Here is a 14266-nt window from a genome sequence, read left to right on the forward strand (position 1 = left end):
CGACATGAGTCAACAATTATCAAGCAACATGTTGCGGAATTGATTTCTGAAACATGTTTTGGCATGCATGAAAAGATCAGGTGGAGAAGGACTTAGCTTCACTTGCTGCGTCTAACTGGCGCTGGTTAGCACGAGAAAGAAACGATTGGCGCGCTTTGTTCAACTCGGCCAAAATCGTTTAAGCGGCCAATCAAGAAGAAGAAGAATTGCCCGATAGTGAGAACAGCAACCTAGACTGAAAATTTTATATAAAACAATTCTGCAAATTAAAAAAATTGACACTCTGTTGCTTTTAACTCTTAAATCTTAATTTTATTTGTCGATTTTCTTACAAAAAATTAATGTAAACTTAGCACTAATCGTGAAACTGTTTTGAAGATATTTTTCCTGCAGTAAATACTAATTAATGTGTGAATGGTAAGTGCATTTGTAAGTATGTAAGTTTATCTATAAATCCGTCTCCGGACTCAAAGGTCTAGCTGGCACCTCTTCAATTTTGTTCAAATCTGTTTCTATAGGCGTTGTTGCCATTTTCTTCGGCTTTGGAGCCACTGGCGGAAGAACTTTAACGCCTGCTACCGGCGTCACCGGTTCCTTCGCGACAACCTCATTTGCCGCAGGAATATTTACTACCAACGGTGTTTTCTCTTCAGCACTTTGCCCCTTCTTCTGGTTATCAGCTTCATTACTATCCACCAAAATTTCGCTGTTAAATGATTTCAGATTTCCAAGTTGCGCACGAACATCCTGCGCTGACAAATGATGTAGCGGTACATCAGCTCTTACAGCCATACGTTTGGGACTGGTGGTGCCATCATCAGCTTTATGTTTGTCTGGGGGAAAGACAACTTGCGCATAAGTAATTCCCGTGTTATTATTATTATTCTCTTGTACACTATTTTCGCCCGCTGAAGAATTGGTCAGTGAACTGGGGTTGCGGAAGACGGAGATGCCTTCAGATTTAGGTGCTGGACGTGTTTGTTCTGAGTCATGGCGTCGCATTGGCGAATCACTTGTGACTGTAGTGGAAGGACTTCCACCAACAGCATACTGAACACCAGCAGTGTGAGGATCCTCACGTGGAACGGGGGAGTAAAGTGAAGGTGAATAATTCGGATCGATTGCTTTACAGTTATATACATTAAGATCTTTTGCGAAAAGGTATACAAGTATGTCGAATATAATGCCAAGTAAAATTAGACAAGCTGTGATGATATTTAAGATGTTGCCATGTTTTGGCGTTTCGCGCAACAAGCAAATTTTGTACTCGGATGTCCAGTATAGGCAGGTGGATCCTGAAAAGGAAATAATTTATTAGAATATATTTTTTTATATTCGAGGACTGCATGTCTCTCACTTGTGACCATATCATAAGCGACGTGCACTGGTATATAGGCGAATAAGCCGAAGAGCGTAATTTGTGTTGCCAAAGCTAAAGCTTTGTCTTGCGGCAACACGCTGCGCAAAGTTATGATTACTTTTCCAATGATGCTGGCGCCCAAAACAGCGGCGGCACACAAGCTTAGTACCTGAAAGCCGATCAACATGCGTTGACAGTTCGCCAAACTACAAGCACCCTCTGTTGCACGCAGATTTCCCTGCGGCTCCGCGTTGGAGTTCGATGAGCAGGTGCAACCTTCATAGATCTGTAAAAGGATAAAAAGGGACAGGAATTATAAAAATTAGTACAATTCACGCATTAGGAACTATGAAAAATTGACAGAAGCAATAATGCGGTTCTTTGGTATGGCAAAAATCGCACATATTAAAAAAAAAAAACAAATAAATAGCTTGGAATAATTCATTGAAGGCTTAACTTGGCAAAGACGTCTTAGTTTCATGTGACCTTTTACTGATGTGGGAGTATTAAAAGAGTTTAAAAATTTGTGGACAGTTATTAGAAAACGCCGCCAGAAGTGCAAACTTAAACTAAATCATATACCCATAAATTACATTCGTGGCAAAGTGCGCTTGTTAAAAATAGAGCTGGGAGCTAAGGAAAATCGCATTGCAGTGATTGCATTACAAAAGTGTGGTAAAAGTGCAAGTGAGATTTACGAATTGCTAAAAAAACTTAATATTTCGAGAATGTTTGTTTACCGCACGTTCAATCGTTTTTCCCAAATGTCTGATGTAACAAACAGAAAAAAGAGGTATCCGTTCTCGCGTGGTTCGAACCAGTGCAGCATAAAATCCGTGTGATAAAGAATTCGCAGAAAGCCCCTTATAAAGCAGAAAATCATGTCCATGGAAATGAATGTATTGACCAAATCCATGTCAACACTACTTAGAGATGATCTGCACATGAAAGCCTTCCGTGGCCCATCTTTTGACAACATGCTTGAAAAAAATTTTACTTAATAGATGCAAACAGCTTCTTCGGTGGCACGCGGTCGACGGCCATGAAAATATTGGGTGTGGGAATAAGTTTCCGCCCACATAAAATAAGTGTCGCTTCTGATACTGATAATATACTGGTGATTTGAAGGTGTAGGTATATGTGATGTCTATATCGCAGTAGTTGACATTTGTTTGAAGCGTAAAGATCTTTTTTATCTGGCGTCGAAAATGTCTACGTTCGTCCCGGGAAAACAGCATTTGCGGGAACTCTTGCTGCAGTATTATCTTTTAAAGAAAAGTCAGCTGAAACGTACCGTAGATTGATCAATATTTACTGTAATTACGCCCCATCAAATAGAACTTGTAAAGAGTGGTTTCGACGCTTGCAAAGTGGCAATTTCGGCGTTAGTGATGAAGGTCGCGAAATGACACCAAAAAATTCGAAGATACTCAACTACAACAAATATTGAAGGAAGACGCATACCGAACCCTTGATGATATGTCTAAAGAGTTGGATGTTGACAGATCAACCGTCGGTAAACGTTTGCACGCGATGGGAATGGTCCAGAAAGCGGGTAACAGGGTGCCACATCAATTGAAGGAGAGGGAACGACAAAAAAGAATCGGTTTTCTGCATTGCATCGTGACTGGGGATGAAAAATGGATCTATTATGATAACTCTAACATTTTTCTAATAGCGGTTGCTCCTCAGCAGGCATTGGCAAACCTCCGAGTGTACTTCTTCCATGAAAAAGCTCCTCATAAAAATATCTGCCGTTTGGAATCGACTTGAAACTGTAGGTCCCTCCGTTTGTGGAACAACATCAAGACGCACACCCCAAATAGGAGGAGGAGCTCGGCCAAACACCTAACAGAAGTGTACTCGCTAATTATTTATTTTTGAATTGCTTTCGTTTCACTCGACTAAGACAAAATTCTGCCTTTACATTCGATTTTATGATTCCGCCAAGTAGAGGTATTATTCTCACCTGCACATTATTGATGGTCGTAGTAAGTGAGCATCCAGCATAGCAGGCTGAAAAGTACGTGACTGTGGAGTTTTCAGGACAAATGGGTTGGAAAGTAGTCGCCTGACAGATGCCGGTACACTGCCTGGAACAAAAAGGCTGAAGCACTTTGCCTTGACTAACACCAGCGATACCACCAACATCACATTTAATGAAAATATTCCCAATGAATATAGCTAATAAATGTATACCCAACATTACATTAACTCCACTTATGGCCCTATAAGAATCCAAAAAAAATTAATACATTTTATTGCTTAAGTTATTAGCTCGTTTGAACAAATGAAATTAATTAAAAATTTCCCTACCTGCCTGACAGCTTAAGTTTCGCAATAATTAGTCCCAGCACCACCATCCCCACTGCTGCAACTGGTGGCCGCAAGAAGTACGCCACAAATCGAGCCTCCCATTCCTGTAATAGTCCATCGTCCTCGCTGTAGGGCAAAAAGAACCTCGATTGCAAATATGACTCCTCTTGCAATTCAAAGTTAACATATGCCGACATAATGAACATTATGCCCAATAGATTGCACATCAATAATTTGTTGGTGACTAAGCGTTTCATAGAAGGCCAAAAGCCCACATCATCAATGAAGGTGGAAAATTGACTTCCAAATGTGCGTGTATGCGTCTCTTCGATAATGCGTTGAGCCGCTTGGTGTATCACCGTTTTAGGTAGTCGTTTCGGAAAGAGGCCCACCAATATGCCACTTATTAGTACTAATGGTGCCACAATAATCCAACCCAACCACCAACCAAGCGTTGTTAAACCAACGCCCATCACAAGAAATGAACCAACTTGTAAGCCGAAGATGCGTCCGGCCAATGCTGTCGCTATCACGGCGGGACTGTCAATCGACTGCGAGTTATCATCTAAATATGTGACACCGATTGTGTAGAAAGCCAAACTGCCAAAGCCCAGAGCGAATTGAAGAACGAAAAGCAGTATAAGTGTACTAAGCTGGGCCTGTTGCACAGTAAGGATCGTCTGCTGATATGGTGCAATGGTGCAAAGAGTTAAGCTAGTGCTGCTGGTAGTTGTTGCTGCACTATCGGAGCTAAAATTTAAGGGGAAATGAAACAGGATAGAAAAAATAGAAATAGATATTACTCACAAGCTTATTATAGCTGGTATGGCAGCTATGACACAGACGATCGATTGTGCGATGATCGTGCCTGATAACCACCTTATGGGATGCATTTTAAAGGCGAAGTGTGCGAAGCCCAAAGCAAACAAAGCTTGTATAATGCCGCTGCTAACGATAAGCCATTCTGGAAGTATAAAATTAATTGTCGCCAATTTAATGTCTATGAAACAAATTAAAATAAATGCGAAAATTAAAAAAATAAAAAAAAAATATTCTAAAAGAGAACATCACTATAAATCTATAGTTCACGCAAAGTGAAATACCCGACGTTTTTCGGACGAACAGAGTAATAGCACCGGTTTACAAATAATTAAAGACTGTTTTACCCTAAAATCAAATCATCAAATTCCTTTTTAAAATCGGTCGCTGAGTCCGAAAGGCCACATGCCATATAGTTTTCGAAATATTGCAGAATAACTATTGCAGGTAAAAAAAAAAAACGTTGATAAGAAAAATTTCGAATACTCGAAGAATGCGATAACCAATGAAAACCGCTGATATATCAAATAAAAGGAATTAAATTGTCTATCTTTCATATATACAGGGCCCGCCATCTACCGTTACGGATTTGAACTAGGTATTATTTGAAGAATGGTAACACTTAGCTGTCATCTGATTTGACAGAAAACTAGTTTTATTCTTCCGCTGAACGAAAATGGTTGTGTATACGCTCAAAGAACGCTGGGAAATATTGCGACATTACTTTGAAAATCATGGTAATGTTGCAGAATGTGTACGAAAATTACGTACGGCAATGGGAAGAAGAAAAGCACCGAATGAAGCGTATGTGCGTTACTTTGCGAAAAAAGTAAGAGAAACTGGGTTGCTTTTTGACAAACCAACGCGTGACCGACCAAAAACCGTGCGTATACCCGAAAATATTGCTGCTGTGGCCTAGAGCACCACCAGCAACAATTGATGCACTGAAGACCAACATATGCGATGTCATAGCTGAAATACAGCCGCATACAATCGAAAATGTGTTGAAAAATTGGACCGATCGTATGGGATGGTGCATGGCTAGCCGAGGCAGCCATATGAATGAAGTTGTGTTCCATCATTAACCGGAAGGATTGTACTTCAAAATAAAAAAAAAACAGTTTGGAAAAATAATGAGTAGTTTCTTTTTTATAGCATTTTTAATTCCGTAAAGTTATATGGCGGACCCTTTACATATATAGTTTTTAAATTGAGTATTTTCAAAATTGTTGCAAGCATTTTCAGGAGAAGTTTTAAAACATACGGAAGTCTTTCGGGGAAAAGCTATCACCTTCCCAACATGCATACAGCAAAGGTAAATCAGTCGCTCTATGTGCTAGTTGGCACAGTTGAGAAATCACTTCACTATTAGGAATACACCCTCGCTGCCTTTCACGACATCGAGGGTTATATGAAGGAAAACATAAAACACCTGCCCTTAAACAAATATTCCTGATGGGAAAACCACTTAAAGTAACAGGAAGGGCAAAATATCTTGAACTTTTACTAGTACACAAAGCTATGACGCCAAGCTATGACGCCGTTGTACTCCTGCGGAAGGCTAATTGGGAAGAAATGGCAGTTGGAACCAAGAATGATACAATGTCCTTGAGAAGGGTACGAATATCCAAAGAATTAACACGGTTCAAAGTCTAGCATCTGTTCTTATAACTGGTGCGATGTGATCCACACCACCGAAAGCATTATATTAAACTTACTTCAGGTAAAACTGCAGACAAGATATATCGCGCGCAGTGCGGCAATAAGGCTGAACACTCTAACACTACTAATTGATGGCGAAAACTTCTTATACGCTTTAAACATTCGTTCATAAATTTCCTTTGCTTTTAAACCTTCCAAAAATTAAAGTTCAGTTACTGCACGATATTTGATTTTTCTCGTTGTAGAAAATGTGACACGTCGATACTAAATGGCTTGTAAACAAAGAAAGAATTGACAGATTGAAATGAAACTTCACACACGTTCATATGAGGAGGGTACAAAATAACAAAATTTTTTCCAAAATGAGGCCGGTCAGGCAGTTACTGTGAATAGTGTTCGCTATGGTGTGATGATAACGAACTTTTTATGGCCCGAATTGGAAGATATGGATGTGGACGATATGTAGTTTCAACAGGACGGTGCTCTTTTGCGCGAAAAATTTGATGGCCGAATAATCTCACGTCGCGGCGATGTCGATTGGCCGCCAAGAACATGTGATTTGACACCGTTGGACTTCTTCCTTTAGGGTTATTTGAAAGAAAAGGTGTACGTTGATAAGCCAGCAACAATTCAAGAGCTAAAGGATGAGGTAATTGGGCACATTAACGGCATAGAACCTCAATTATGCCTCAGCGTCATCGAAAATTTAGATCATCGGATGAAGGTGTACCGCCGAGCCCGCGGCGGTCATTTGGCCAATATTTTGTTCTATACGTAATTGAGCCATACCAATATTATCATAATAAAGAAAAATGACAATAATTTCCTAAAAAAATTGTATTTTATTCAAAATCAACACAGGCCCTTGAAACTTAACCACCCTTTATATCAGGTCAGTCCATAAGTTCGTGCGTTTTTTAAAGGTGGTTTTAAAATTAATAAAAAAGATGTTTAAAGTATTTATTTATCATTAATATATTTTCCTTCATTATTTATAATGTCTTCCCAACGTTTAGGCAAATTTTTAATTCCCTGCTCAAAAATTTGTTTGTCCTTGGAGCCAAAATACGCTTCAATATCCCTTTTTATAGCTTCTTTTGAGGAGTAGTTCTTGTTAGTCATATGAGATTGAAGTCCACGGAAAAGGTGATAATCACAAGGTGCAATATCCGGAGAGTTTGGTAGATGCGGCATTCGCTCCCAACCGAGCTCGTTCAGCTTGCCTAATGTTTGCCTTGCGGTATGAGGTCTTGCGTTGTCGTGGTGAAACAAAACTATTCAGTAAAGACGGTCGATTTTTTTGGGAATATGGTAATCAGCAGTTATCGTCTGGTTTGGTTCCAGAAGTTCATAATAAACAATACCGGCGACATCCAACCAAATAGACAGGAGAATATTCTTGGGGTGAAGGCTATCTCTAGGGGTCGGTTCTGGTGTTTCATCTTTATCTAACCAGTGGCGTTTGCAAACAGGATTATTATAAAAGAACCATTTTTCATCACCAGTGACGATACGGTTCAAAAAACTTTCATTTTCAAGCCGTTGCAGCAGCTGAGAACACACATTCACTCTCTGCTGAAGGTTGGCGACGGAAAGTCTATGCGTAACCCATTTTCCCAGCTTTGAAACCTTTCCCAACTGATCCAGGTGCCTGTGAACTGTTCGATGCGATGAATTTAACTTCTGGGCTATCATATCGACTGTCAAATTTGGCTCAGCTTCCACGAGTTCGAGCAACGCGTCGGAGTTAAAGACTTCAGGACGACCAGCGCGCGGGGCATAAACCACGTCGCAGTTACCACTCGGAATTTTGAAAACTACTTTTGCGCAGTCCTTACACTCACGGTATCCTCTCCGTGCACAGTGATTATTTCTGCAGCAGCAGTTGTTGCATTTTTACCACTTTTATAAAAAAAAACACAAAATATGCCTCTTATACGCGTTCGAAGATTCCATTTTAATTTTTAGCAACACGTGCTTCTATACGCGACTAAAATCACTTGTTGAATGCACAATATATCAAAGAAAATATAAATAGTTCCGTTATATTCCGCTAATAATTTTTTGTATGCGTAACCGTACAAAAGTGAAATTATGGGTAAAATAAGCACGAACTTATGGACTGACCTGATATACGTATATGTATACATATAATTAAAATAAGTTACATAAAATAAATCTAGATATAAATTAAATCTAAGTCTCTATGGTCGTATTTCTTGTCAATATTTATTTACGAGTTGCACACATAAATATGTACGTATGTATACACATTCTAAGGTTTATCGAAATACATTCTATCCCAAAGTAGTTACAACGGAGATATAAAACATATACTAATAAATAGATAAAGTTTTTTTAACATCGGCCGACCCTCTAGAGCACCTAAAAATGTCCTGAGTGCATTTCTGCCATGAAAAAAGTTCTAACTATCTAACACGAATTACTTTCGGATCTCGATATTTTTAAGGCATAAATTATTTCTCTATTATAAGTACCAGGCCCGTTTACTATTTCTGATGCAAAACTTAATAAATTTAAAGAAAATGGCTACTAAACGAATTTCACTAGGTGTGGCGGAAGGAAATATTAGCACTTGACCACTTAATTACGATTACGCATCGCCTATACTCGTCTGCATATATTTGCACATGAATAAGTTTTTTACATTGCGATCATAAAACAAATCGATGACTGTATGCTGTTCATTGATAACGAAAGCCCTGAATAGATACGATATATTCGCTTTATTATTACGACTTTTGTTTATAATTTGATAACAACGACACTAAATAAATGTGTTTGTATGTATGGCATCGAACGCGCTCCAAATTGCTATTTTAAAAACTGTAAATTCCTATTATACATACATATGTATGTATGTACAATGTAGGCCGGGTCGATTTGTGGGGAGGCAAAAAAATCGCCCATTGCTCTGTGAAAATCATATTCTAGGGATCAAAATAATAAACTTTGCCGAAGGAACCATACCTCTAAAACGAATTCTGATGTCCCCCAATTTGGGTCGAACTTTTTAGTTTATTTTCTATAACTCACTTAAATTAATTTTTTCATTTACATATGTTCTGACTAAATAAATTTCTTAAGAGAAAAAATAGATATTATTATAAATAAATAATAAATATTATTATAAATAAATAAAAATAAAGAAAAAACATAACCATTTAGCTGATTTTTTCATGTAAAGGCCAAAAATGGTTATATTTTGAAATGGGGGACATCAGAATTCGTTTTAGAGGTATGGTTCCTTCGGCAAAGTTTCTTATTTTGATCCCTAGAATACGATTTTCACAGAGCTATGAGCGATTTTTAAATCGACCTGCCCTAATGTACATACATATTTTTGAGGGTTATATGTAAAATGCAAGTAAAACCCATAGAAGAGGATGAATACTGTGGAAATAAATTTAGCATAGAGACTTCGAGTGGTGCTATTAAGGCACACTACAACAACTATTTCCAAAGAATTGAGGATGAAATTGTGTACAATTGTTCTTTCAAACAGGCGAATAACCACCAATAATGAAGGTTAAGAAGAGTGACGAGCACTTGACACTTTCCGCTCAAAAACACTTACCAACCAGTATAGGATTATATTCGTACTCCAGTGCTGCTTCCTTTGCCGATATGCGGAAGTAAGTTTCGCATACTCCCTGCACCACACCTGCGCAGGCCAATACAATAACAAAGGTGCGTAATCGGGCCAATTTGAGGCACTTTGGGCCATTACAGCAACCAAATAGTTTTACACCGCAGTCAACACTATCTGTAATGAGAGGAAAATACTTTTTATACCACCTTGTACTAGATACAACTGTATACGGTATATATGTACATATGAACACATATACACTATCTGTATCGGGTGTCTTTTGAGCTACATGAGAACTATCAGGAACGATATCTATGGTCTGGCAGCTGAAAATGGCAAACTGTGTTAAGATTTAATCAGTAATGTTTTGCAAGTCATCAAAAATAGTTTAATGTCAGTACAAAGCTTGGAAGTTGTGGAAATTTACTTTGAAAAAAATAAATTCGTTCGCGACGTTCATAGAACACTGGTGGCATCATCGGTCCTTATTTCTTTCGAAAAGAGGAAGGACCTACCGTTACGATGAATGGCGAGCGCTATCGAGCTGATTGAGTTTTTGTTTCGCAAAATTAATCAACTAAACATCCACAACATTTGTTTCCAACAAGACGGAGCAACTTGCCATGTAACGCGCTTAACAATCGATTTATTGCAAAATCAATTTAGTGGCAACTTTATTTCGAGAAGTGGTGCTGTTCACTGCCCACCCTCGTTTGTGCGACTTAACGCCTCTGGTTTACTTTTTTATGGGGCTATGTTAAGTCATTGGCTTATGCTGACAAACTAGAACCTTTTGAAGAATTGGAACCCAATTTTCAAGCCACCATTGACGCTATACGCCCATACCCCCGTATTAGAAAAAGTAGTCAAAAATTGGACTGATCGAATGGACCTTGCAACTCGTGCCGCGTCTACATATGCCGGAGAACATATTCAAAACATAAATGCCATGAAATTATCTAACAGATTATAATAATAAAAAATTCGAACTAACAATATTTATGTTTTGTTATATTTTTGTTTTATCAACTACGTGCATGAAACAGCAAACTGATAGAAAAAGTTCTTTCTAATTGCGGTCGCCCCACGGCCGCCAATGACAAGTGTATTTCTGTCATGAAAAAGCTCCTCATAAAAACTATTTGCCGTTCGGAGTCTGCTTAAAATTGGAACAACATCAAGCCGCACGCCACAAATAGGAGGAGGAGCTCGGCCAAACACCTAACACAAGTGTAAGCGCCAATTATTTGTTTCATTTATTTATTATCATTTTAAGTTCTCAAGCTCTTAAAAAACACCCGATGTACATACATATGTACTATACTTTACAAACAACTTAAAACAATTTTTTTTAACACGCAGCAGTCCTTTGTGACAATTTGATAACAGCATCGCTTCATTTGTGAAAAATGCATATTTTTTGATTTTGTTTTCATATTTTCATCATATTTTGATTTGTTTTCTTTAAATGCACAGGCTTCTCTTACTTTCCTGCTTAAACTTGATTTTTTAATGTGGAGTCGAATTGACCGTTTCTACGAGTAACTTATGCGTGTTAAGCGCGTAAATTTCACATTTCACAACTCCATTTCGCATGTTTCATTAATTATTGGTCTACTAAAATTACTAACCATTTGGTATGTTGTTGGCATTCACGGCTATTTGCGATAAGTCTGAACTACGAGTGCCCGCCGTCATTTTGAAAGCATCTACAATTGGTCGAATATAAAATAATGCATGAGCTAAATATTCTTTTTCTAATCTTTTCATTTACACTGTTTCTTTTATTTTATATATTCGGTATTCGCATTTTAGACAATACTGATGCATATAGATACATATATATTTAATTTCGATCGACACTGCAGCTCATAACTACTGATATTTAATACAAAAAATTATATTAAACCAATGAGGCGCTGTATATTTGTTTTAAAACTTTCGTCGTTATTCGAAGCCGATCAATGACTAATGCGCCCGTTTTCGTGCAAGTGGAATCACCTTGCCATTACTCTACATTCTTCATTCTTTATCGCCGCAAAGTAATTTTCAGATAAGTATTCAGCCGTATAGTTTTATCAGCATTTGATAAGCGATACCTCTTTTACACTTCTATTCCATATCTACATACAACACTTTATTGCGAAACTCATTTGTAGATATGTAATGTATAGCAATGCAACAGGTTGTGTATGAGACTTTTTCAAGCAGCGCAACAGTGTTGGAAAGTATCTGAGTTGTGCTAAACAGCGAAGGAGGAATGGACACCAAACATTACACTGATCAACAGTCGCAATGAATTTCCAGCACACAAAACTTGATTTAAAGGATATACACACACGGACAAAATTATTCCCACAACAACTAATCTTTCATTCGATAAGCTGTATCTTGAGAAAAAATTAATGTAATTAAAAATGGTATTCTAAGAAAAATACACAAATTTATTGTTAATATAAACTTAATAAAACTTTAGTCCATAAATAAGATTTTAACGAAAATTGTACGATTCATCATATTTTCAAGGCACAAAATTTTTCACGCAAAGCATGAATTTAAAATTTTAACTGATTTAATTTTTCTAACAAAGCAAACTATGCTTTCGAATAATTCCCGTTATGAATATGATCATTCGAAACTCAACTTGTTTGGTCATTTCGAGCCTTGCTTTCGCGTTATTAATACATCATGGGTCGGAAACAAGTAGACACAACAGAAGCTGATAGAAAAATAATTTTTCATATGCACAATGAGGGCAAGTCCTGTGCAGAAATCAGTCAAACGGTGAATCGGAGCCGTTTTACGAGTACTATTTATAGCCTAATAAAACGTTTTAAGGGGCTACATATGTACGTTCAGACTTTTCAACAAGTCAATTTTTTACACATTATTATTCTTTATAGTTTTAAGCGTATATCTGTGGAAGTCGATTGTAAAAATTTGACATAGATAAAAAGTTATAGTAGAAAATGTAACTGCCCGACGAGAGTTTGATGCACACAGGTAGCTGTCCTTGAAAGTTTACTTTTTTTAAGTGCCGTAAATTCAAAAATTCGGCTCGACAAACTATAATTACAACTTTATTTTACAAGATGTTTTTTACTTTTTACAGATCCATCGTATATACTGATTTTTGTAAAGAGAACTTAAGATAATTTTTTCATAAAGTTTAAGTACTAATAAGCAATGTATAAAATTTTTCTATATTAATTTCTATTGTTATCCCTTCTAAACAGTTTTCTTTTAGTGCATTTTTGGCGCTGCTGAACGTATGTATCCCCTTAAGGGGACAGATACCAGCAAAATTTCGAAAAAACAATGTTACTATAATCCTTTAAGAATATGTCAAAAAAATTTTAGAACGTAAATTCAAGTATTTCTTATATTATAGATCGTCAACCGTGACGACTCTATTCTTTGCGTTCGAGCGCTGGGAGAGGTATACCTGTAGTTATGTATTCATACTTAAGACGCGTTTTTCTCAAAACTATTTTTTTCGAATTGGCGTACACGATACACGTACACGAAAAGTTGTTGACCGATCTCCCTGATATTTTGCACACATATTTTTTATGATATTACTTTCGATGTGAATTTACAAGTTTTCGAAAAAAATAATATTTTGGGTTGGTGCGTGACCACCGTTCGGGAGTACGGAGGATCGTATCTTCGTGCATGAAACAGCAAAATTATAGAAATGTTTTTTTTCTAATAACGGTCGCCCCTCGGCAGGCAATGGCAAACCTCCGAGTGTTTTCTGTCATGAAAAAGCTCCTCATAAAAACCATTTGCCGTTCGGAGTCGGCTTAAAACTGTGGAATAACACCAAGACGCACACCACAAATAGGAGGAGGAGCTTGGTCAATCACCTAACTGAAGTGTAGGCGCCAATTATTTATAATTTATTTTTATCAAGACCGCTTTTGAGGTATTCGATTAAAAGGCTACAAAGACATCTAGTTTTTAAAATAGTTTCCATAAAAGAATCTTGTTTTAATGGTTTAAAGTGGAAGACTCTTAGTAAAAAGTCGTGAATTAAAAACTGTATCACGCTGTCATTTTAAAACCCAGCCATAATTAAAATTTTATTGATAATTTTTATTAATTCACGTACCCATTAACGGAATATAGAAAAATATGGGACAATTGGAAAATTAAATTTTTTTCTGAAATAATCATAGCGACTAGCTTTGCAATAAACCATTAACATGACTCAACTTTTCGGTACATTTTCGACACCATGTAATGCGATTTTCGAGGACAGTACGCAAAATATCGAATACATGGTTAGCTGTCTGGTTCGTAGCACCGTAGCACCGTACCATTTTGAACCAAATGTCGTCTTTGTCATCTTCAATTTATCTTTCATATGATATTACCAAACTTTCCAACAGAAAAAGCCGACCGGGAGAATAGGTATAACTAGAGAACACAGCTGGTAAATAAATAGGAACTCATAGAAAAACTCACCGAGCTATGAGGCTTTAACCCAAATA

General features: G+C 37.3%; 1 protein-coding gene across 1 annotated transcript; it reads right to left on the reverse strand.

Annotated features, from left to right (window-relative positions):
• Positions 1-324: 324 nt before the first annotated feature.
• Positions 325-11677, reverse strand: LOC129247735 (solute carrier organic anion transporter family member 1A5). The gene is made up of 7 exons (XM_054887012.1): positions 11402-11677; positions 9756-9944; positions 4484-4640; positions 3677-4426; positions 3330-3588; positions 1358-1646; positions 325-1295 (listed from the first exon to the last, which is right to left on the reverse strand). The coding sequence occupies exons 1-7, from the start codon at positions 11538-11540 to the stop codon at positions 448-450; spliced, it is 2631 nt and encodes an 876-aa protein (XP_054742987.1). The 5' UTR covers positions 11541-11677; the 3' UTR covers positions 325-447.
• Between the last annotated feature and the right edge of the window lie 2589 nt (positions 11678-14266).

Source organism: Anastrepha obliqua, chromosome 5 (genome assembly GCF_027943255.1).
Source record: "Anastrepha obliqua isolate idAnaObli1 chromosome 5, idAnaObli1_1.0, whole genome shotgun sequence".
NCBI classification, from domain to species: Eukaryota; Metazoa; Arthropoda; class Insecta; order Diptera; family Tephritidae; genus Anastrepha; species Anastrepha obliqua.

Coding starts and splice junctions, on each gene's coding strand:
- LOC129247735 (XM_054887012.1), bottom strand. CDS start 11,540: ATGAAAAGATTAGAAAAAGAATATTTAGCTCATGCATTATTTTATATT. Junction 4,427..4,483: donor ATACCAGCTATAATAAGCTT/GTGAGTAATATC, acceptor CTTAAATTTTAG/CTCCGATAGTGCAGCAACAA. Junction 3,589..3,676: donor AAACTTAAGCTGTCAGGCAG/GTAGGGAAATTT, acceptor GGATTCTTATAG/GGCCATAAGTGGAGTTAATG.